The sequence below is a fragment of the Oryza sativa genome, chromosome 1, assembly GCF_034140825.1.
Source record: "Oryza sativa Japonica Group chromosome 1, ASM3414082v1".
In the NCBI taxonomy this organism is placed as follows: domain Eukaryota; kingdom Viridiplantae; phylum Streptophyta; class Magnoliopsida; order Poales; family Poaceae; genus Oryza; species Oryza sativa.
This window is the reverse complement of record NC_089035.1, coordinates 40,614,416-40,640,123: the sequence shown is the minus strand read 5'-3', so window position 1 is coordinate 40,640,123 and position 25,708 is coordinate 40,614,416. Positions and strand designations below refer to the sequence as shown.

The 25,708-nt window shown below is 42.1% G+C and overlaps 3 protein-coding genes across 8 annotated transcripts; 1 reads left to right on the top strand and 2 right to left on the bottom strand.

The window, feature by feature from the left end:
• Nucleotides 1-6,436: 6,436 nt before the first annotated feature.
• On the top strand, nt 6,437-14,744 carry LOC4324339 (uncharacterized). Of its 5 annotated transcripts, none has more exons than XM_015776151.3 (3): nt 6,437-6,667; nt 6,758-7,055; nt 14,509-14,744. In XM_015776151.3, exons 1-2 carry the CDS (start codon nt 6,581-6,583, stop codon nt 7,046-7,048), a joined length of 378 nt encoding a protein of 125 aa, XP_015631637.1. In that variant the 5' UTR covers nt 6,437-6,580; the 3' UTR covers nt 7,049-7,055; nt 14,509-14,744. The 5 variants fall into 5 exon arrangements, with proteins under 5 accessions (XP_015631637.1, XP_066162817.1, XP_015631788.1 ...); XM_066306720.1 differs by having other exon boundaries at nt 14,455-14,744; XM_015776302.3 differs by lacking the exon at nt 14,509-14,744 and adding an exon at nt 7,668-7,922.
• LOC4324338 (uncharacterized) lies at nt 10,357-13,504 on the bottom strand. Its single transcript, XM_015775952.3, has 2 exons — nt 13,028-13,504; nt 10,357-12,147 (listed from the first exon to the last, which is right to left on the bottom strand). The coding sequence occupies exons 1-2, from the start codon at nt 13,288-13,290 to the stop codon at nt 10,758-10,760; spliced, it is 1,653 nt and encodes a 550-aa protein (XP_015631438.1). The 5' UTR covers nt 13,291-13,504; the 3' UTR covers nt 10,357-10,757.
• A 4,223-nt stretch (nt 14,745-18,967) lies between the features above and the next one.
• On the bottom strand, nt 18,968-20,245 carry LOC4324337 (uncharacterized). Of its 2 annotated transcripts, none has more exons than XM_066308838.1 (2): nt 19,801-20,245; nt 18,968-19,713 (listed from the first exon to the last, which is right to left on the bottom strand). In XM_066308838.1, exons 1-2 carry the CDS (start codon nt 20,093-20,095, stop codon nt 19,298-19,300), a joined length of 711 nt encoding a protein of 236 aa, XP_066164935.1. In that variant the 5' UTR covers nt 20,096-20,245; the 3' UTR covers nt 18,968-19,297. The 2 variants fall into 2 exon arrangements, with proteins under 2 accessions (XP_066164935.1, XP_066164937.1); XM_066308840.1 differs by having other exon boundaries at nt 19,849-20,245.
• Nucleotides 20,246-25,708: the final 5,463 nt, after the last annotated feature.

Genomic DNA, 25,708 nt, shown 5'->3' with positions numbered 1-25,708 from the left:
TTTATCTTATTACAACATGTTTATAGCAGGCTAATAGTCTGCTATTGTACCTGCTCTAATAGGTTGTCTCTACCACACAATCCCCAATATCTCTAAGAGTAGGTACAATAGCAGGCTATAAGCCAGCTGCAAACATATTTTAAGAAGATAGATGAGAATAGAGAAGAGCAGCGGGCTACATGTAGCACGGACTCCAAGACACACTGTGTGTATGACTGGTGGGACCAGGTATTAATAGTGTAGTATGTAACTATTGTATGAATGAGCTATTAGATTGGCTATAGATGAATTGGAGCTAGTAGTTGGCTATACTATTAAACTTGCTCTAAGAGCACCCGCAATGGTAAAGTAAGGTACTATCTATAAAACATGTATATCTCAGCAATAGACTAGATTAATAGTAAGCCACTTCAATGGTATGTCTACATGGGTATCTATACCTCTCTAATCCATTACCTCGTTTTTCTCTATAGACTATCTCCAGGTTAGTAGATAGCTTTGCTCTCTCTCTTCATTTAATTTCTTCCAAGTAGAAAAATATGTTGACATGGATCTCTTGTAGAGAGCCTAACCATTGCGGGTGCCCTAACACTCTCACATGTTTATTGAAGTTTGTGTAGAGGTTGCCCCTTGCATTAAAGGTGACTATTTCTCTCTCATATTTCTTCTCTCCTTCACCTCACTATTTAGTCATATGTGGCATCTCGAGGCTTGTGCTTGGATGCCCATAGTACTTGCCCTAAGGCTGTTTTCGGAACTCCAAGTTTCCATCCCCTCTCACTTATTTTCCGCGTGCACGCTTTTCAAGCTGCTAAACGGTGTATTTTTTAAAAAAGTTTCTATACGAAAGTTACTTAAAAAATTCAAATTAATCCATTTTTTTTAAAAAAGTTAACTAATAATTAATTAATCACGCGCTAATGGACCGTTCTATTTTCCGTATGGGGGAGATGGGTTACCAACCCCAATAACCGAACATAGGCTAAGAGTGTGTTTGAAAAATAGGTTAGGAGAGGTGGGATTGAAAAATGGAAATGAATGGATCGATATGATAAAAACAAGTGAGAAAAATAGATGGCTAAGATTGAAGCTTATCCTTTGAGAGGTGGAAAATTATATCCAAAATCTAATTCTCGTTTGATCTCAGTAATCGGATTTATCCCGCAGATTGTCGGTATCGGCTTTAGTGGATCTTGGCAGCAAGGAGCCAAGGACCCGACAGATTCCTCCGGGGCTCCACCAAACACACATGTACTCGGAGAAGACCCTATCCCATATCGTAAAATCTAAACAGTGCGCCCTCTCGTTTTAGTTTAATCGCGCGACGCACCTCCGACCGTCCGATCTCATTATCTATTTATTTTCGGCTTACGTTATCGCTTTCTCCACTGGTCCTTTACTGCAGATAGGCTGACACAACCACGTAGCAGGAAGGACTGAGATAGACATGTATGCCTTTTTTCTCTTCAAATAAAGTTTTCTCTCAAATTACTTATCCGATCTACAATCCAATTACACTATTGTGTTCGTTACAATTAAATCTTCACAACAAGATCTTACATGATTATATTACAATGAAAAAAATATTTATATTTGTAAATTACTTTTATTATATACGTAAGTTACTTTTATCGTATAAATAAGTTACTTTTAGATTTGACTAAATTACTTCTTAGACATATAAAAGTAAATTTAATAAAGTCTAAAAGTAATTTATATATATTATAAAAGTAACTTAAAACAAAACGGAAGTAACTTTATCACGACATTAAAAATAAATTCATTGTAGGGATAAAATATGAATTTATATAGAAAACTTTATTTAATCAGCACAGATCAATACACATAAGTTTAACAAATTTTAAAAGTAAGTTCAATGTTAACTTCAACACACATAAGATACATACTATTGCAATTTTCAAGTTGAAATGAGACACTAGATAGAGTATAAACCAGCAACAACTAGCTGTATAGTCATGTCCAATGAAAACTGCATGCATTAAAGTTACTTTCTTTTGCTCTCAGTTACTTCTATAATATATGTAAATTACCTTTAGACTTTGCTGAATTTACTTTTATATGTCTAAGAAGTAACTTAGTGAAATCTAAAAGTAATTTAGATATTTCATAAAAGTAATTTGTGATTTTTTATCAAAATATAATCATGTGAGATCTTATTATAAAGATTTAATTATTACGAACACAACGGTGTAATCGGATCGTAGATCAGATGAGTAGTTTAAGAGAAAATTTTATTTGAATTATAGGTGGATAGAGTGTCTCATAGATGGAGTGGTAGCTGGTTTAGACAAACTAGTTACCACTAGCTGTGTAGTCATGTCCATCCCATATAGGATTTCCTTTATCATTTTAATAAAGGTTATCATTTTTAATGAGGATAACTATTATTCGGTGGTATAACGAATATTTTTTTAAAACCAAGAAAGTTACCATATGTGGTACGCGATAACCATACTCTTAAAAGACAAATCTAAAACTGAATGTGATACATTCTAATACAACGAATCTATATTAAGATTCGTAGCACTAAAATATATCACATTCAGTAGTAGTATGTTGATTTTTTATATGTCGGAGGAAGTACAGATTAGTTAACAGTGTGATACTGCAAACCACACTGTGGAAATTAGCACCATTTTTTTTAAACCACTTTACATAATCCACTGGAAGCAGATGCCACCCGTTGCGTCACCATGCATCCCATGCTAACTTGTCGCCGCTAAAGTTCATGGGAGATTGCCCACTTCCCAAGTCCACACTGAACACAACATATCAGCACAGCACAGTATCACTTTTTTTCCGAGATAGCCATCAGGAGTATAATTGATGAGAACAGTTCTTTTTTTTTTCTCCCTTCCGAGTTTTGATTGTACAATGTGATCATCAATATACTACTCCATTCTTAGATACTGGTTCGACTTCCTATTAAAACGATTTTTTCAAGATTTAACGGTATTGTACTTTTAGAATTTAACGTACTCGTCGACAAGACAATTATGTACCCATGGTAACTTCGTCAATCTTAAGGATTTGTTGGCCCAGTCTTTAAAGATGCTCATAGGGATATGGTTTGTATGCGTGTGTTCATAGGGGTGAGTGCTATAGTTTGTGTCGAATATATATATGTAGTCGGTTACAGTTTAGAACTTGGAGTTGTAATTGGCATTAGGACTAAGTAAAAGTCAGACTCTGTCATAAGATCTCTCATAAATAGAGAGCACGTGCCTATTGTAACCGCATTGTGATTTAGCATAGCGAGAGGGAGCGGCTGTCGATGGCGACCGGCCATGAATCGTTGTAACTTTGATACGCTGTAATATGCTTGATCAGGAAGGAGCGCCTATAATCAGTGCTCAGGAGATGTAGACCTCGGCTGAACTCCGTTATCAAATATCGTGCCTCGGTGTTGTCATCGTGTTTGGATCTCCTATGACGTTTTCTTCCGCGGTTTGGTTTCCGAGGTATACATCGGGCCGGTTTTGTAACAGTAAGTGTGCGTGTATTATGAGTGTCTACGTTATACTGTGTAATTAAAAAAAAGAAATAAGTGACGAATCGTAATATATATACAATCAAGACGTTTAAACTTGAACTATGGGTAATCTCAATTAAACTTTTGAAGATGGTACGAGTATAACTTTCATATCTTTTACATGTTTTATACTAAAAAAATGTATTTATCATTTATAATAAATAAGTGTCCTGACGACCGTGTTGATGTCAAGAGCAATATTTACTTGTAACCAGACGGAGGATATTTATCTTAATTAAAACATTTCTACCGTTAACCATTAGTTTCTGAGAAATTAGTATAGTTTAACATCAAGCAAGTTACACATTATAAAAGTACCCTCACGGTCTCACCGTTTCATATTATGTCGTTTAACTTTTTTCCAATTTAAACTTGGTTAAGTTTGATAAAGTTTATAAAAAACTTAGCAACATATAAAATATTAAATTAGTTTCATTTAATCTAATATGTTTTGATAATATGCTTATTTTGGACTGAAAATAGTAATAGTACTATATATTTCTATAAACTTGGTCAAACTTGGTCAAATTTAAAGAAGTTTGATTAGGTCATTATGAAAAAAAAATCAAACAACTTATAATATAAAACGGAGGGAGTATTTTATAGGCAAAATTTGCTACGGGACACTCAAAAATTGTGTAATTGGCTGAGGGACACCGCAAAAACGTGACACTATCGACAGACACTACAAAAGTTGTGTAATTGGCTGTAGGACACCGGAGGCATTATTTTATAATTTTTGGGCTGAAAGAGGGGATAGAAATTTCGAAATGACGAGAATGCCCCCCTCGACTCATTCCCCCTCTACTCATTTCCTTCTTCACGATGCAGCTGCGGGAGAGGATGGCGAGGACAAGCTGGGAGAGCTTGACTTTGACGGCCGCGGGAGTTGCAGCCACGGGAGAGGATCTCGGCGATGCGGCGACAGTTCTCCTGCCCGGCGCCAACGATATTCCCGACCGGCGAAGGGACGTCGACATCATCCGTGGCAGCGAAGCTGCAAAGGAAGAGAGGCAGCGGGTGGGTGCGCATGGGGAGGCAGCCGAGGAGCGGCATGGGCGAAGCTGGGCAGAGGATGGCTAGCTTAATGTCCCCACTGTGGAATCCAGCCTCGGCGAAGACGCAGCTAATGACGAGGTCATTGAGGATGGAGATGGGGGCCTTGTCAGTGGAGGCGGAGACAGAGGGAAGCCTGTTGAGGGAGACGGCGGCGCTACGGGCACAAGCCAAGGGCGTCGTGGAGGAGGGGAGGCGTGGGCGGGGTGAGGAGGGAGGAGATGAGGTGGTCTGTGCGTGGACGCGGCTGCGGCGTCGAGGGTGGGGACGGCGGCCAACGAGAAGCGCTGCCTCGTGGCGGCCACCGGAGTGGGCATCGCTAACTATCTCGCTGGATTGATCGGATTTTGGAATGGATGCAATGGCGTCAGTTGGCGTCGAGCGCTGGTGAGAGGTGGACGACGACACTGTGCACGGGCCCACATGTCGGCTGCATCAAGAAGAAAGGAGTAGAGGCCTAGATGGGGGCATTCTCGTCATTTCGAAATTTCTCTCCCCTCATTCATTCCGGAAATTATAAAATAATGCCTCCGGTGTCCTATAGCCAATTACATAATTTTTGTAGTGTCCATCAGCAGTGTCACATTTTTACGATGTCTCTCAGCCAATTACACGATTTTTTAGTGTCCTGTAGCAAATTTTGCCTATTTTATAAGGTGTATCTGTAGATCTTGTAATGCTAAACTATACAAAGTTTTAGAAACTAATGATGCAAGTTACTCATAATTATTTGATTTAAGATTTTCTTAAAAAAACGATAAAGTACTTTTTTTATTTCAAACTTTTTTATAAAGGTACAATAGCAGACTATAAGTCAGCTATAAACATATTTTAAGAAGATAAAAGAGGAAAAAAAAGGAGTAGCGAGTTATAGATTTGCAGCTAGCTGCAGCACAGACTCTAAGATACAATGTGTGTATGACAGGTGAGATCAGGTATTAATGGTGTAGTAAGGCTCTGTTCGTTCTGGGGAGATTTATTCTCGTTTTCCGCGCGCACGCTTTTCAAACTACTAAACGGTGTGTTTTTTGTAAAAAATTTCTACAGGAAAGTTGCTTTAAAAAACCATACTAATCCATTTTTGAAATTTAAAATAGTTAATACTCAATTAATCATGAGCTAATGGCTCACCTCGTTTTGCGTATCTCTCCAATCTCCTCAATCCCCTTCTTCTCAAACACACCCTAAGTAACTATTGTATGAATTAGCTATTAAATTGACTATATATATGATTTGGAACCAGTAGTTGACTATACTATTAAACTTGGGGCCTATTAAGATCCCCTGGTAAAATTTTTCACCATGTCACATCGAATGTTTGGACATATGCATGAAGTATTAAATATAAACGATAAAAAACTAATTACACATATTGCGTGTAAATTGTTCACGAATCTTTTAAATCTAATTGCTCTATGATTTGACCATGTGGTGCTATAGTAAATATTTGCTAATGACAGATTAATTAGGCTTAATAAATTCGTCTCACAATTTACAGACGGAATTTGTAATTTGTTTTGCTATTAATATACGTTTAATACTTTAAATATATAATATATGTTCGTATATATCCAATGTAACACATGAAAAATTTTCACCCTAATCTAAACACAGCCTTGCTCTAAAAGATGAGCAAACGTAGCATGACGACAGCTGGTTCAGCTTTGGTATCATCATGTCGTGTGCGCGCAGCGCAGCCGCAGTGCTGAACCGATGACTCGACGATGATAGTATGCATCGCATCGCATCCCCAAATCTCGTTTCCGTCCAAGTCGTCTCCTCTCCTTTTCCTTTCCTCGAAAGACACTCTCTCTCTCACTTCACTCCACTCCACTCCACCGTTTCCCCGTTTCCCTCTCTCGATCCTCCTCCTCCAAATCTCCCACCTCAACTCCATCGCAATCCATCCCACCCTCCTCCCAAACCCTAGCAAGCAGAGGGAGCGACGCGGGCATCAGCAGCCAGCCAGCAATGCTCACCCCCACCGCGCCGCCGTCCACCTTCCTCTTCCTCCTCCTCTTCCTCCTCGCCGCCTCCAATTGCAGCGCCACCTCACAGGTAAGCCCCGTTTCCTCCACCCAGACCGTGGTGGGGGGCGAGCGGCTTTGTTATTCCGAGTTGTGATTCGTCGTCGTCGTGGTGGTGCAGGTCGGCGGCGCGGGGGAGGAGGTGGAGGTGGCGCGGATGGTGCCGGTGGTGGAGGGGGGCGGGGGGTTCAGCGCGATGGTGCTCAACGAGACGCGGCGGAGGCTGGGGAGCTTCCAGCTCTGCGCGCCATGCACCTGCTGCGGCGGCGGAGGCGGAGGCGGAGGATCCAGGGGCGGCGGATGCATCCTCTCCCCGTGCTGCTACGCCATCAACTGCAACATCCCCAACCGCCCCTTCGGCTTCTGCTCCTTCACCCCCAAGTCCTGCGACTGCCTCGGCTGCAACCTCTAAGAAAAAGGTGCTCCTCATCATCTGCTTCTTGGCTTCTTGCGATGAATTTGTTGAGAGTGATGAGAATTTGAAGATGAGAGGAGTATCATTTAAATATTGCGAGTGATAGCGAAAGTAGTAGAGAGTGAGAGAGTGGGGGTAGGAGAAAAGGGATATATGTCTCCCCCGTTAATGCTTAGTTTAAGTGACAATTGTTACTGTTTCTAGCTATTTTCTTCTTGTGATCATTGTTATATGGTGTATTGGTGTAGTTGCTACAATGAAATTGGTTAAGGAAAAAAATGGGTGATTTGGAGATTGGTATTGGGGTTTTGTTGCGGCGTCTCTATCCTCTGCTCGTGTTTTTTTTTTTTTACCTAGATTTTCTCATATGGATGTGTGGTTAAGACTTTTATCGCAGCTAGTCTTTTTTAGTGCTGAGATCCAATGCCTTTTGGTGGATGGTATCTCTCCAGTCTCAATCACTTGTCGTCGAATGTGAAAGTCATAATTGACCATCAAATTTTTGAAATTACCAAAGTTAATGAATGATCTTCTATATACCTTTTTCTTTTCTTATATGTTTTCTCATGATCCTGCTTTTCATTGAAAGCAAAGTAGGCTTGTATGCTTTTTACAGGAAAAAAATGATGGACTATGAAAGTAATTTTCCTCGTCAATATAATTTTCTGCTGGCTCTGAAAACCAATGTTTTGTTTACCACTTCGCTCGATTTGGACCAGTTAGCATATTGATGAAGCTATGTTCTTTCATGCTGGCCTCTTGTAAATACATGTAAGTATTGAAGTGTTTTTTTATATGTCTGATTGATCCACTACTGTATGAGCTTGACTCTTACCCTGGTCATAAGATATGTTGCTTGGTGATTTGTTAAGTGGCATCGTGCCTTGTTTGACCCTTTACATGTTTCACTGGATTCTAGGCTTGACTTAATGACTTGGGATTTTATTTTGCTGGTTTGGAACTTAGAAGTATATCTTTTCCTGCAACTGAACATATTGGCTGGTCTAAACTTTTAAGGAAACCTCCACTTCCTTTAGTTATTCCATCTTTCCTGATTCATAAAAATAACATTATACTGGTTTCATGTGATTTTTAACATGGGTAACTATGAATATTCATCAAGTTATCCATTCAGCTTCACACCTTCTGCCAGCTGCTTCACACTATTTGATTAGCTTAGTTGTAGTTTTCCTTTGCACATTGAATTTCTACTTGCGGGCAAGTAAAAGATAACACCACACACACATCATAGTCAGGCCGTGTTCCTAAGCTAGCTAAGCATACTATTTTGTTTACCTGAACAATGAAGATATTTCGAAGACACTGTCTGATTCTGGTTTTGCTTGTATTGTTCTTGTGGCAAACATTGTTTGTATTGTTACAGAGGCCCAAAAATTTGTGTTCGCCCAATTTTCATGGGGTTTTGAGGACTATGGGCCATTTGAGTTACATGTAACTAAAGGTAGCAATCTACGATACGAGCAAGCAGAACAAAAAAAACTTTACTTGGCTTGTGCTGTTCATAGGTGATGCTTAACTAATAGGAGTCCTTGAACTTGCATCCTATTACATCCATCATACCTGCACTCTCACTGTTGCCTATCCTGCATACTACGGAATAGTCTAGTTCTAAAGAGAATAATGGAAGTTTGGCCATGATTGTGAAGTGACTTTTGACTTTATACTGCATAACTGCAACTAGTTTGTGCTTGCACGTCCATGAAACTGGGAAAAGCAAATTCCAATGGTGAGTATGCCGATATCCCAGCTTGAATTCCTTCTTGCTTATGCCTCATCCTTCTATTTCTCAGCCTGAATCTATCTACTTTTCATTATTGCTTGGAACTAGTACTACTGTAACGCTGAGTGACCAAAACTTATATTTGATGGTAGTGACTAGTGTGTGCCTTTGTCTCAGTTACTTTCTTTGTGTAAACAAAAGGTATTATGTTAAACTGTATCACATGTTAAGAACTTGAGATGCATAATTGATCAAAATGTGATATGGGCCCTTAGAAACACCCGTCGACGGCGAGAATGTGAAACAAGAAGCATAATTGATGCGAATTGTTAAGCAATCTGTGTTTCTTCCCCCTTGTATCTTGTGGGACAGAGTGGCGATGACATCTCCACGAGTCCATGTGCAGCGACCAGAGAGCCAGAAAGGCATCAAAACCAAGAAAATTTAGCAAAACCATGTCGATGCTTGCTTAGAGCAGGTACACGGACTATAAATCAGCTATAAACATATTCTAAGAAGATAAAAGAGACGAGAGAAAAGTAACGGGCTACAGATTTATAGCCAGCTGTAGTGGGATCAAGTATTAATAGTGTAGTAAGTAACTGTTATATGAATTAGCTATTAAATTGACTATATATGATTTGGAGCTAAGAGTTGGCGATACTATTAAACTTGCTCTTAGTTGGATTCAACGGTCAAGTTGACTTTGATCTTCTGTGCTTTCAGCATTCCATGTTTGAATTTGAAATTAATCTGAATTCGATATTGTTTGAGATTATTAAGTCTGCGCACACATATTCTGGGAAATGAGGGGGTGTTTGGGAGAGAGCCCCCTCTCTCAAAACCATAAGTCTCTAGGGAGTGAACACAAAACCATAAGTCTCTAGGGAGTGTTTGGGAGAGAGGGGCTTAGGGACTTATGTTCACTCCCTAGAGACTTATGGTTTTGAGAGAGGGGGCTCTCTCCCAAACACCCCCTGAGTTGTTTAACTAAACATATATAAATATCAAAATCTTAAGTACAGAACAGTATGTGGCCTGATTCCCTGGCTTGGTCATCGTAATCGGAATGAGAAGCAGCATCAGGCTGCCAATGGTGCCTGACCGCCCCCTGCCAAACTCCTTGAGCCAGGCGTTTCAGAGACAGGATGCTTCAGAAAAATCCAACCGAAATATCCAAATGCACGTACTCCTACTTTTGTGAGAACAAGTTGGTGAGGCAGGCTGTCAGTGATGAACTGAACACTGCAGAAAATGAGTTGACTATCCGTTTGCATAGCAGCACAGAAAACCGTTTGCCTTGCCAATTTGCCATTATTTTGTGCAAAATTTGAAAAAGAAAAGAAAAGAAAAATAAGGCATGCTCTTTAAGCCTCAGTATCATTCTGATCACACGAGGATAACGTGCTAGAGCGTTACCATTTTGTATCTGTGGACCTTAGTTTTTTCTTTTCCTGCTGCAATATATTAATTAGGAGAAACAATTTATGCCTAAACGTAACAGCAAGCAAAATGGACATAAGCATCGATGCCTTAGAAAGTAACAAACTATAGAAGCAGCACGTTTCGGCCAAAAAGGAATTGATAATCATGGGAATGTTCAGTTTAATTGGTGAACTCAAGACTACAGTACAAAGCTATAGCAATTTACATCCAGACAGCCTACAAACAAAATACATCACTTTGCAAACAGCTCAGGCTTGATGCCTCGAACACATTTGATCTGTAAACCTTCTATGTTGGACTTCTCTTTTCTTTCTTCTTTCTTTTTTTTCCTTTTATTTATCCAAGTCATTCTGCACACGCACACACACACAATGCCGTAGAGAAAGAACTAAGGAAGCGAGCATCAACTTACAGAGGAAAAAAACATGAGAGCAGCAAATTTCCACCAAAAATCGGCATGCTTTGCTGATGCTGCACTAACATTCCACCAGGAAACCAAAGAAGACAACCATCAATTCATCAGAACATCCATTTTGGAGATGTTTGAGCAATGCTCCGCCGGGGCTTCGTGGGCAGTTGCTGTTCCATTGAGTTTCTCTTCTTCATAGCCGAGGATACTGTTGGGCTCAGGTAGTCATGACTCCTTTGTGGCAGACTCGTGTTCTGCGAGTGACTCTTGCGCACAGGGACCAGGGTGTGCTGCTTTCTTAAGGTTCCGTTCTGTATTGTCGACATCCTTGGAGAGCTCCACCTCCTGTAGGTTACACAACTCTGGCTCCTCCCGACGTGCTTCTCCCTGGGGCTTGGAATGTTCCTGCTCTCCATGGTTTCCGCTGAGTACATTGTTTCCTCCTCGCTACTGAAGTGGTCTTCATTTCGATACTCCAGTAGCTCAACAGGTGACGAGCTCGACTGCCCTTCACTGCTGCAATCATCCTGCAGAGGAGCTACTGGAGGATCCCTTGAAAGAGCCTCACAATTACGGTGCCATATTATCCCCGATGGAAAGCCATTGTCTCTGGATTGGTTTCTAGGCTTGGACGTATCTGCGTTGTTCTCATCAGAAAGCATTTGCTTCAGGGGCAGCGGTAGAAAGATGGTCTTGGGAGCACTAGGTGGGAAGTTGATATCCAGAAGTTGAACTGAACCAGCATCTTTCTGGCCTTGGCAAGAACTTTGTCGGGGTGATTCATATATCTCTGGAGTAGAAACCCCTTGCTCATTGTTTGCACGCAGATCAACCAGAGGGTTCGCATCATGTGATATCCTTGCATTGGCCGAGTTTCCTGACGCCTGCTGATGTTTAGGCTTCGAAGTTACTTGTGAAGAAACCGATGTATCGTCGTTCTCATCATCTGCAGGCTTGAACACATGGCGACGAGTGAAGGAGGTGCTTGAATGATCACTTCTGCTGGACATCAATCTAACAAGGGGCAGCTTTGGCTTGCTAACTTCATCCAAGTTGCCCTGCCAGTGCTGATAGAGCCAATCGCAAACTACAGATATGGGGACACCAAATTGCATTGGGTGATCTTTCTTTGATGAATGTGATGAAGATGAGGATGTAGAAGATGACCTTGTGGTGGGGGAGGAAGCCAACTTCATGGGGTCACAGATCATGAAGGCTAAATTCCCTTGGGCATCAAAACCAGCAGAGCCAGGGCACCATGTCACCCCATCCGTGGAGAGCTTTAAGAGGTTATCTGTGCCAATCACTACCTTCCCCTCCCCAATCACAAGTTCCTTCTTTCCTGTGTGACCCAGAAGGTAAACAACACTTCCATGATCTAGGCTTGGTTTGCAGCATGTTTTCAAGTAGTGAGGTTGCTGAGCCTGCAAGGTTGTCTCATTCTCCGCAGGATCAAGGCCGACTATTGTAAGGTCAAGAATTGAGCTGGTAATGAAGAATCTGAACAGATAAATAAAGTTTTAGAAAGAATCTAAGTAAGGATATATATATATATAACTGGAAACAGCAACATAAGTACGCAGTGACAATTTTATCCCAAAAAAAAAACATGCATGTATGCAACAATCATGAGGTAGTACCGTAGTAGTACTTACAAAGGAAAAATGTTTTTGACAAAGCAACAAAGTTCACCTAGCCAATGAAAAACAAGATACTTTGAACCTTTCTTGAGCTAATTTTGCTGCTTTTTATCATGAGCCACTTATTGCTTGTGGGTGTCACAACTTTCCCTGGATGTCCCTCATGAACTTCCCACCGAAGAAAAGAAACACAATTACCCAGAACCACAGTAATTCTTGTGATTATTCTATCTGCTGACAACCAAGTATTGAAGGTGTGTGCTTCCTACCTACTCCAAATACCAATAGCACTTTTAACACAAAAAAATATTAGTACTATCCAACTGTACAAAGCACCCCCCCCCCCCCCCCCACTGCAGTATCCAGCTTGTGAGCATCATCATTATCACTTGTTCAAGATCACAAGGACGATCTCCCACAAAGTCTCCAACTACCAAGCACAAATTAAGCACCCACAATTGACTAGCAATTCCCTCTCCTAATCATCTGCATTGTGGGGCTAATCATCACTGGCCCTGAACAGCTCTACCATCCCACCACCGCCGACAAATCCGCGCAACGCCGACGCGTGGGCCCCGCTCGAGCAGCGGCGGTGGCCACGCTTGCCGCCCGCGACGCGAGCAGAGCAGAGCAAGGCAGATCTCAATTAACCTAATCATTCTGTAATAATCGCAGCGGCTGGTGGAAGAGGAGAAAGCACAACCAAATTAATCCCAAATCTCGCAGCGGCGGGAGCTCACCTGTGTGGAACGAGGCGGGCGGCGAGGCGGGCGTGGCCGAGCAGCGCCTCGGCGTCCTCGGCGGCGGCGGCGGACGGGAGGTTGCCGTGCGTGGTGAGCAGCAGGTTGCGGTGGATCAGGACGCCGGCCCCGCCGTGCCCCCCGCCGACGGCCGCCAGCGCCGCCGCCTTCGCCGAGAAGATCGCCGCCTTGACCCTCTCCGACCTCCCCCCTCCCCCACCCGAGCAGAAGCACCACCCCGCCCCCTCCCTCCACACCCCCATCTCTCCCTCCGATCCCAGCAGCTACTCCCGCACCACCACCACCACCACCACCACCCCACCCCTCCGCATTCCCCGGCAGCGGTGGTCGTCGCCGCCGCCGCCGCTGCCGTGTTCTTCAACTGCTTGTGCTGTTTTGTTTTTTTTTTTTTTCCTTTTTTCTCTCTCGTTTGGATTCCTCGCACAGCTCAGCGAAGCCCACGAGAGTGAAGCGAGCGAAGCGAGGGTGGTGGTGGGGGGGTTCGTATTAAAGCTGACCACGCGAGCGGCGGGGGCGCGCGGCGTGGCGCGGCGAGGCGAACCCGGCACCACCGACTCGGGAGTCAATGACGTGTGGGGCCCACCTTGTCTGGGTCCCACGTGTAAGTGGGTGGGTTTGGTGAGGGTGTGGTAAGTGGTAAAGGTGGAATAATTTTTAGCGGGGCGGGGGGGGGGGGGCTGCGGTTTTCGGGTGGGGGGTAGGGGGGCCTTTTCGCTGCGCGCACCGACAAGTTTTAACGGCGCGTGACGATGACAGGTGGGGCCCGATCTCCTACGTGCGCCCCAATGGGTGATACGTCTTCGCCGTACGAAGGCGTATGTCTTCGATATACGCTTCATCTGAATACTGTGACGCGTAATTAAGAAATATGGTAAAAATGGTTGGGATCAATGGAAACATACACTATACACACAAGTTTTTCGTGCATAACAACTACTCCCTCCGTCCCATAATATAAGGGATTTTGAGTTTTTTCTTATACTATTTAACCACTTGTCTTATTTAAAAAATTTTAGAATTATTATTTATTTTCTTTGTGACTTACTTTATTATCTAAAGTAATTTAAGCATATCTTTTCGTTTTTTATATTTGCACAATTTTTTTAATAAAACGAGTGGTCAAACATTGGAAGCAAAAACTCAAAATCTCTTATATTATAGGACGGAGGGAGTAGCACATATCACGAAAAAAAATTTAAAAAAATCCGATATGTACTTTTAATAGTATTGCACATATCTACAAAGTGTTATATTTAAATTCTTTATATTTTAGCCGTAACAAAAAAAAAGTAAAAAAAATCTAATGAATTAGACCATGACATTTCACATATATGTGTAATATCATTAAAAGTATATGTTTAACTTTTTAAAGAATTTTTTTGTGATATTTGTTAGTTGTTGTGCAGGGTAAATTTGTGTATAAGATATGTTCTCCTGATGAATTTAGCTGGGGAATGCAGGGATGCAGTGGATTGTGGATTGGACAGAAGTTGACAACTACTGCAGCGAAGTGCGTACTTACGTCGTAATGGTAAATTAAGATGGATACAAAGAGACCGAAATGGCATCGTCCCACTATATAGTACGTGTCCTGAAAACATATATTGCTAATGCTGTACTTGGTACGATGTTGTATCAAGAACAGGGGATTAAATTGCAGTAATACAACGTGCAGGCGATCGACATGTTGTGCTAATCTTTTACTCCTAATTAATATCACTGACAGTACTATTGCTGCTTGGCTAGAAAGGAACTTGTACTTTGTATGTACGCGCCTATCTACTCTTGCTGCTCGATCACTCGATCAAGGACGACGATTTGTACGTGACAGTGTTGATTACTAATTAATTAGTTGCAAGATGACAAAGATGTCATCATGATGAGAAATGATTTGGGTAAAGTACGTGATTAAATCTCTCCAAGCCGTTGAGCACAGCTAGCTAGCCTATATCTATATATGCATGATATTGCAATAATGCATTTTAAGTTTTTAACAATAGCACATTTTGCTAGGAAACTTTTAATGTTAATGTAATTTGTTGATAGGTGTCATAAAAAAAATGTCTCACAGCTGTAAGACATATAAACATAGTAATTTAATGATAGATGTCATAACAAAAATGTGTAAGACACTTTAAAAATTGTAATATGATGGAGGACATTTTCAATCCAATTGAAAAGAAAAATTCTTAAAAAAATGCCCCTGGGACCGCAAGTTTCTAAGTTAAGACTGGGTGAAGATATAATACGATGTATGCTAGTAATAGGGGTGGATTGAGAGTTACATGATTTTAAAATTTCCATCCTAGCTGCAATCATGCATGCTTGTGGCCCAAGAAACATTCTTGTATGTCTAAAGAAGCTCGTGCGTTGCAACGAAATTTTAAACAAAGATATCATTTACCTGTTATTGCCTCTCTCTCTCTCTCTCTTTTCTCGCATATATCATCTACATATCTTTGTTACTGGCATGTAGACTCGATCCAACATTATTTTTTTTCATTCTCACAAAAAGTAGAGAGTTGGTGGCGGTGATTGACATGTGAGCCCTTTAGCCCACACCTATCTTTTTTTCGTCTAAAAAACTATGGAGTTAGTGGTGTGGGTGGTATAGAATTACCACCATCACTACTCCCTTTTTAAGTTACTTATGTGTAGTCCCTTTGGTCCCACACTGTCCTTCGTTTTCTTCTTACAACAAGTAGAGAGTTGTGGGGGTGGTTGACATATGGGTCCTCTAGTCCCACGTCATTTTCCTCTTAAAAAATAGGGAGTTGGTGGGGATGATGCAATACCATCAGTACTACTCATTTTTAAAGGGGTAAAGATTTCTCTCAACAATTAGACCATAAATTCCTCCCAATAAATTACCATTTTCTCCATCCGGTCGTAACACGTTTTTACAATCGATATCCATCAGCAAATTATATAACTTTTAGTGTCTTATAGTAAAATTCATCTTTCATATATTATAGTTCAGGATCAAAAGCAAATGTCTCAAATTAAGTCTAATATTAGGAGTATGCGCTACAAAGCAACAGAAGCCATCCCATCTGTGCTCTGGTAGACTCCCCAGCAACAATGGTAGCATATGCATCCTGGACAACAAAACGAGAAAGACACATGCTAAATGACATTCCCGATAATAGAAATAGGAGAAGGGGGGAGAGAGTGGTCGCTTTGTAAGAAAAATGTTAAGTTACTCTATAGTTTGAGCTTAAAGCTTTCATCCTGGGTTGTGGCAGACTTGAGTGCTTGGATTTGAAATTGGACTTCGGAAAATTTAGAAAGACTGTGTTAAAACCCGAGGGATTTTAAATTGGACACACCTCCATATATTTCGAAACACCGGGTATGGAGTGTTATCGACCTTTCACTTTCTCCAAAAGTTCCCTCTCCAGAATATTACGTGCGTGACCATATATCCTAGCATCCTCCCTCTCTTTCAATCATCAACTGTTATGGTATATTCAATTCCACCACTTTATATATAATCCCTACTCTGTGTTTTTCATCTGTGTTCCATATATGTATTTCTCAAAGAAAGCACCGTTACGGAGATTGAAGGGCACAAAATCAAATGCATTCAATGGTGAATGCATCCGTACATTGTAATATTTTTCTTAGACCATGTATTGGTATCCCTAACAAATTCTTCCCTATTTGTTGTACTCTCTATTTACTGTTTACATCCCATTGTGTATTTTACATTTCCATTGTGTATTTTACATTTAGATAATTAATGGGTAAAATAATATATATTTTTTAGTGTAGGCTCCCATGGTCACGGGTGGTAATGGATTCAAAACAGGGCAGATCCACTATATAGTTACTGGTGTCAGATGACACCAATGATTTTTGCTAATTAAACTACTAAATATGCTTGGAACTAATAAATCACTCTTACAGTTAGGCATTTGCACCATGGTATGTGAAGAGTGACCCAATGCTATTTTTTTCTAGCTCCACCTATGTCAAAACGTATGGGTTTTTTCACAACCCTACGTAGCCCTTGTTTTTCTAGGTAAAAAACAAATAAAAAATTCAGCGCATCCCATTTTTAATCAAACTCTTCAGTTTTATAGGCTAACATGTTGAGCCTTTTACCAGCCTAGCACCCTCCCCCCATCCCACCCTCTTTATGCATGCATGTTTATACTATAACCAATGTCATACTCATCTCGATCATCGTTGAGTGAGCCATTAGCTATTTCGTAGTTTCGTAATATAATAATATTATAGTGGACTTTTTATTCAAAGTTTATATTCTCCTTGTAGTTTTTTTTAAACAAAATGGTGGGGGCTTCAAATATTCATATGCGTAAATCCAAATGACATCCAGCTAGTACACGCATCGGTTACCTTTAAAAAAAGGAACAGCATTGACTCGCCGAGATAGAATTAGCTATACCCACCAGAAATCCCATGTATCTGCACAGGCTAGCATAGACTCCATGCGTGCATCGATTATGCCAGCTTTTTACATCATCGTATCTGCAAGGCTAGCGCTACGTACGCAACGTACGTATATACAAACAAACAAACAAATAACAATCAATTCAGTTCATTCATATACTACCTCTCATGATTTTGAATTTTGAACGCTCGCATATTTGGCTATTTAATTTGCAGAGGTCAGGCTGAATTAATTCACATAAACCACATTCATCCAAAGAGTGTGTAGTTAGCTGTTTGCATCGCCAAAAATAATTAAAACACCCTGTTAATATTACTCCAGCTACCTAGCCGTTATAACCTGTAAATTAACAGTTTGTTGCGTTTGCGTCAACTACATGAACAACCAAACACTGACGATGTGTGAAATGAATCGAGCAACACACGTGACGTGAGATATCTCCAACCGAGTCACGCAGCGACTGCGGCTACACGTAATGGGGCCCACATCTGCATGGACACGTAGGCACGCACGAGGCCCAAGAGAGTGTACACCCGCCACGTGTCACCATGCATCCGTGGGCCCCACCACTTGGAAGCAGGGGGCAGGCGCGCGTGGACCCCACCGCGCACGATGCATGCAACGGCGTTCACGTTTTACGCCCTGGCGATACAGCCATACAGGCGTGTGTGGTGGTAGGCGTGAGAAGCGTACGTATTTGGCCTCGGTATTGTACTACGTACAAGGGCGATACTTGTACAGTTGTACAGTACTGCTTAGCCTTTTTTACGAGGATATTTGTAGTCAGGCGGATCCAACGTAAGTGCTAGGGACACAATCCGCCTACCTTGTTAGAGATGAAGATAAATAAAAAAAGTAGAGGATTTTTTTTTCGAACGAATGCGTATGGGATTAGAGGAGGAAGAAGAAGAACCCTCCTAAAAGATAATATTGGATATGCTCTTGGTTGTATTTGTAGATGTATTCAGGGGGCTGCAATATGTATGTGACAACTTTTTCATGTTTCTATAGTGTTATCTTCATACAAAAATATTTTACTTTTGTATACGAATGTGGACAGTGTGTGTGTCTAGGTTTGTGTAGAACACTCATTTTTGGGACGGGCAGTAAATATTTTAAATCATTGGGTTGTAGTATTCCGGTATTTCAGTGGCGTGGCAACTTTTTTATGATGTAGGCTCTTAATTGCAATAATGTTTTGCCATTCTTGAACGTGCTCATCTATGCGAAAATCGTTCATTTCTGTGTTTCCATTGTTTCTCATCAGACGGGATTATTTGTGTTTCACTCTCTCTCTCTCTCTCTCTCTCTCTCTCTCTCTCATAACTGCACTTTATGTATTTTCCATTCTTGGTCACATCGGTGAATTATGTATATACCGTTTATGGGATCTCTTATGATTGGAAGTTCCATTTCAACCGTGATAGTTAGATCTGTCTGTTCGATGGATATTCATATATGCTATAGAGAGAGAGCTCATCATCATAACAATAGACTCAAAATTTTCTTAAAAAACAAAGATGCAGTTTTCATATTATTGATCCGGGAGATCTAGAGCTATTACATCGATCGACGATTACAACTGATAATTTAGAAACATGAAAGTAAACTTGCGAAAATTAAAGATAAACTTGACAGTCAGACTGAGACAGCAGTCAACTGCAAGTAGCTAAGAGCGAAGACTGGCATTGAAAACGGACACACTGCATCAGATCAAAGCTCTCCCCGGACCATGCGTTGCTCGCCGCCGCCTCCGCCGCGCGCCGCCGCAGACGCCACTCCGCGGTCGTCGTCGTCGTCGACGACGACGGCTGGCCACCTCCGCGGCGAACCTACAGATGGGGGCCGCCGGCGCCGGGAGGAGTCAGCTCCATCTCGTCGCCAAGCCACGGGTAGCCGGTGACGTTGCGGCCCAGGTCGGTGCCGCCGGCGTGGAGCAGGAACTCGGCGTGGGTGAAGGGCGCGCCGTGGCAGCTGCACATGACCAGGGCGCGGGCGCCGCTGATGGCGGCGGCGCGGGCGGCGGCGTCCTCGCCGTCGACGAGGGTGCGCGTGGACGTGAGCCTCCTGCAACGGAAGCCCGCCACCGTGCGCCCCCCCGGCCCTTCCCCCGTGGCCGTGATGACGTCCGGCGGGCTACCCACCATGTAAAACACGCGCTCCACCACCACCGCCGCCGGCTGCTGCGGCGCCGGCGGCTCCCTCTCCGCCTCCTGCACCACCGGCGGCGACCTCGTCCGTGCCACGCCTGCGTACACACAAACACACAACAAATTAAAACATCAGATCTCCGTCAAGAAAACTCAAAGCACGACACATCAAATCACAGATCTACCGGAAATGAAACCGAAACATGCATTCGATCGAGTTCGTTCTTTCTTACGGCGGGGTCGGTTGGTACGGCGGCGCCCATAGTCGGGCGGCGACGCGTGCATCCGCAGCGAGCGGGTACCGGTGCGCGGCGGCGCCGGAGCCGGGGGCGTCAGGACAATCTCCGGCAAGTCCTCGTCGTCGGACGTGTAGTACATCGGCGACGACGCGCGCATCCTGAGCGCGCGGCGGGGCGGCTCGGCGGCGGCGACGCGCCTGCCCCTCCTCGCCGACGACGACGACCCAGCACCCGGCGCCATGGCTAACACAGCTAGCGATCAAAAAAAACCACGCGATCTCTCGCTCTCGCTACCGTTCGCAAAAGGTACCACTACGTGCGTCTCTCGTTCTCGTTCTCGCTCACGCTAGCGATGCAGGGGCCGCAGTGTGTGCGGCGTGAGAAGGGATGGATGGCTCTTGGCACTGGGCCCCGGGGGCCTATTTATACGCGAGGGCACGGCCTCCTGAGCCGTTGGATCCCTCCTCGTCGATCCGACGGTGGAGGGCAGCTTCACGTCGGGCGTCCACCACCTTGGCTGACAAGTGGCGTCTATCTTGGTACCTTCCACTCATGTTTCTGCACCTGTCCATGGACCTGGAGATAAACATCGGATTCTGCTTCCAAAGATAGACATTAGACATATGCAAGTATTTTTATTTATTTTGTTAATGTTTATGTAGGATAAAGAGATAGTGATAATATGCCTCATTTACCTTCAAGAATCACCAGTAAGGATGCCTAGGGGATAGACATGCATGTACGTCTGGTTTTTCCACGAAAGAAATGGTGCAAATATCTCCTCTATTCATGTTTATGTTTAGAACTGATATGCTTCATTTTTATCTCTGAGGGTATTGCCACGAGGAGAGAACACCTAGAGTCACCATGCATTAGGCTACGAGCAAACTCATTAGGCTACGTGCATGGTTTGTCGTATATAGATTCGGACAACAAACCCTAGTCCGTACATAGCCGTTACGTTGAGCGGGATATTGTATTTGTCCGGATCTCTATAGGCGTTACTCCAACTTGCACGGAACAATTAATTAGTAGCTACCCTATCATGATGACGTGAGAACCGAGTACGTACAACATGTAGCGCGGGAAAATAAGTGCTAATGATTGGCGAAGGGCCTCTATTAAAGAAATACTAAATTGAGATAATTAATTGTGGTGTCGTCATGCAAGATTTTAAAATTTAACGGCATTGTCTAAATGCGGAGTAGGGTGTTCAGGTTTTGTCGTTATAAGTAATAATATAGCCTATGAACATGTTGATAGTTTATCTCAATGTTTGCGCCTATGAACACGTGGCGTAAACATGTTGATTTCTTTTCATTTTTTATAATTTGTAGGGAACAATGAATCATGATTCGAATCACAAATTATTCTCCTAAGATCTAGCCACCCAAGATATATATGAAAATAGACTTAAAACAAACTCACCAATACATATATCATCTATCTATAACTGACATGCCTCAACAATATCTCAAATTTTATATTCCTTTCTTCCCTGTCCCCTTCATCCTCTCCCTTTCTTGGTTTTCACCTATAGCAACATTATACATTTCTTTTTCTTTTTTTTGGGGGGGGGATGCCTGGACAAAAAGAACATAAGCCTGCACGAAACCACTTGTCCTAAATAAAAAAAACTACTTTGATTTTTTGTCTGACTAATGATCCTGTGATCCATGATTACCTCAAAATCCATCGCCAAGAAGCAATCAGATTATCAAAGGGCTGGTCCAAAGGAAATTAAAGAAGGACTTTCTTCAACCTCAAGCTTGCTCATGCGTATGTCATGGGAGACTGCACAGTACAAGTCATCTCACCACTTTAATTTACTTTCCACCACAAATACCACATCACCAATATTTGTCACATGCAGAAATTATTTAATACTATACAAAATACTAGTTTAGCTGGACCATTATGATTGCCAGCACAACAACCATAGCTGATCACTACCAGTGGTTTGAAAAGCAATATGTGGTTTCATGTGAACACCCTACCCTGTAGCGTTTATGTGGCATAATCGGATATTTATATGGTATAATCGACCGCTTATGCGGATTAAGCGGTATAAGGTTACCGTTCCTTGTATGCGGCCATGTATACCTTTTTTCAAAACACGGATCACCAACACATATATGTGTCTAGTCCACTCAACATTGTATCGAGTCAAATGGCCATTTCCTCAATATAGCTAGAGTGACATGGCCTATTGAACATAATAAATTAAATAATTCTAATAATTAGAAAATCATAAAGATTGGTCCCCACAATCAGAAATATTTGTCTACTCCTAGATATATGTTAAGTCACTCTATCTTTGTGATTCTAGCCATTAGATAGATAAGATCAGAAGAGTTGAAAAATGCTGCCTAAAATGGGTGACTAGTGGAGTAGAGTGCTAACTGCCAACAGCTTTAATGGTAGCCAAGGAAGAAGAGATTTGGGACTTCTCCTCCTGTGGCCTCCTGGGCCTCCACCAGATAATGAGCTTTTGGGCACCATAGCGCGAGTGGGCCCACGAGTAAGAAGGCCCATCGGTTCGCGGTACGATTGGTTATGGGCTTCCTAAGCCTGGAAAGCTAGTGGAAACAGGACATAGCATTATGGGCTTCTTTACTCCCTTTTGGGCCTATTAGGCCACCTTCTAATGCATGTCTTGTGCGGACCCATGGGCCATAGTTCATGTCCCATCGACGTTTGCAGCAAAAGGTTTGAAGCCTGTGAGCCCAGTATGATCGTCCGTCCATTTCAGTCCATAAATTGCAAAGTGGGTAATTCCCGTTATATGAGACAAATATGCCAATGATTATCAACTGTGAGTTCAAGTTATTCAACTATCATAATATATGATCTAGTTACTGATGGTTATAGGCTGCGTTAGCAATTGGTTTAGTTAACCCACGAGAAAAATCAGTAGGCAATAGCGGTATCAGAACTCAGCATCACCTGTTTGCTAAAGTTACTTAGGCTGTGTTTAGAATCATATGTTCCCAACCATGCACAGTGCACACAAAAAACAGAGCGGTCTAATTAAGTATTAGCTATTTTTTTAAAAAAATGGATCAATATGATTTTTTTAAGTAACTTTTGTATAGAAACTTTTTACAAATAACAACACCGTTTAGTAGTTTGAAAAGTGTGTACGCGGAATACGATGGAGAGGGTTGGGAACCAGGGTTCCAAACACAGCCTTAGGCTCTGTTCGACATAACTTAATGGATTTGCTTTTCAGCGGTGCACAAAAATGAGAAAGAGTAATTAGCATATAGTTAATTGAGTATTATAATAACAGAATTAAAAATGTATTTATTTGATTTTTAAAAGAAATTCTTATACAAATAGTTTTTCAAATAACATATATTTAGCAATTTAATCAGCCCCGAGCAGAGCATAAGTAACCAGATTGAAAAGCTGATCCAAACTCAACCTTCGCCAATATCAAAACATATAAGAAGGGCTTCATCATTTGCTCTAAAAAGAATCAACCACTATCAAAATTTAAATTTTAAAAATAATTTTGAAGATGAATTTAGAATATTTTCATTATAGTTTATTTTTCAGTATTGACTTTTTTAAGTCAATAAGGACACGTGTATAAAGATTTTACCCACATTTTTTATCGCTTATAAGTGTTTTGACTTTTAATCAGTTATTATTGGCCATCCGACAGTGCTCTAACTCAAATTTCATTGAAGATATCAATTAGCTTTTGTTTATAGTATCACTTACCATATAGTGATGGTCTCTACTCGTAATAGAAACTATGATAAGTAGAAATAATTCGAATCGTTAATTTGTGAATTTTATCATCAAATAGAAGGAAAAGATTGTTATAGTCTAATTGTTGTGACGATATCTTTAAAAAAATGTTGTAAACCGGTAAGCGGTAATTGAGGCAACAACATAGATATGTTATATTGATGAAATGTTTGATTAATTATATGAAATCATCATAAAAATTGTCTTGAGTAGATTTCGCAAAGCTACAAACACTTTAACCAAAGTATCATAAAACCACTGACATTTTGACCAAATTATTATAAAAACACATATCTAAGTCGATATATCACAAAACTATAGAGCTAGTATAAAGCTACCATATGAATTAATAATTAATAAAAATATAAAAATTGAAGATGTTTTCGCCAAAATTTTGGAACGTCATCCGTGTTTGAGTCAGATTTTGAGCTGGTTGTATGTCGCTCGTATCCGATTCGATGTGAATTAGAATAACTACTATATATAGCCATTCCTAGCCCAACCGAACCGCCTCACACCATCTCGCCGCCTCGTCCCGTGTGCCGCTGCCTCGATCAACGTCTTTTTTATCTCCTTTTGTTTCTTTTCCTTATTTTCTATTTTCACAATACTCTATAAAAATTAAAGATGTTTCTGCCGATTTTTCGGTACATCATCTATGTTTGAGTCGAATTTTGAGTTGGTCGATTTTTTAGTTGGTTGTATGTCATTGTATCCAATTCAACGTGAATTAGAATAACTACTATATACCCCTTCCCAACCCAAACCTCCCCCTCCTAGCCCAACCTAACCGGCCCACACCATCCTGCGGCCCTGTCCCGCGTGCCCCTCCCCCAATCGATGTATTTTTTCTCTTTTTCTTGTTTTATTTATCCCAATAATTTGAATAATCAAAATTTCAATATTTGGTCGATGGTGTATAGAAAAAAAACATGCGCCAACTTATAGAATAGTCACCCGATCAATTTGTGAGGCTATGAAAATGTGTGCATAAGGGATTCTTCGCGTGATGACGCATGAAACGAGTGCAATCGGGTTCAATGCTATATATGATTTTTGACTTTGTTTTACTATTATTCTGTTTGTTTTGTTTCGGTTTGTTGTTTAAATTGGCAGAATTTTTATCAATCGCGAAAATGTTTTTACCTGTTGCAACGCACTTGCATTTTTGCCTGTGAATTAAAATTTCAAGAGTTTTACTTACAAAGTTGTAGCACCCGTATTTTATTTGCTTTTATTTAAAAAAAAAAGCTTGTCATTTAAAAATTGGAGTTAATTTGGTTCTTAGTTGATTTTGTGCCAAATGGATCTCAAATCCTCTCTTAGAATTGCCTTTCAAATTCCTGTGAAACTCTAGGTCAAATTCAAATTCAAATCCCTTCAAATTCTCCTCAAAATTCAACTCTATAAATCCCTGGGAAAATGAGAAATATCACTGTTCATATTGGGCCTCCTTCCCTTCCCTCTCTCTCGGCCCAACTCTCCTCCACCTCTCCTCTCTTCTTTCCCCTGAGCAGGCCGGCCCAGCGCAGCCCATTTCTGCTCATCGTCCCCTTCCTTGAGCCAGCCAGTGCATGCACACAAGGTGTTCGACGAAATACCGACCCGAGTCGCTGCACCGTTCCGCCCTCGTTCCCGTACCGCGTTGCACCATACCACCCTCCCGTGCGCCCCACAACGTGCCAGGGCCACGTAGCGCCGCCCCGCACGCCGCGCCAAAGCCGCATCGCGCCAAACTCCACGAAAACCGCCGCGCCCTCTCCGGGAGACACGGAGCCACGTCGCCCCGCGTCACCCCCGTCTCGTCGCCGTTCCATCCCGAGCTCTCGCGGACGCGCGTCCCTTCGCTGTCGCCCGTCGTCTTGTCGTCTGTCTCCTCCCGGGAAGCCGCCGAGCTCGCGCCTCCCTCTCACTCGCGTTCCATCGCCACCACCGTGTGACGTCGCTCGCGTCGCATCAATCTGAGAACCCTACCACCCAAATCCCGGCCGTAGCCGCCGTCGGCCGCGCGTCATCGATGTCCCGTCGCCTTTCCCACTCTCCGCGCGTCACTTCGTGTCGCGTCGCCGTCGTTTTCACCGTCGAGTCACCACCG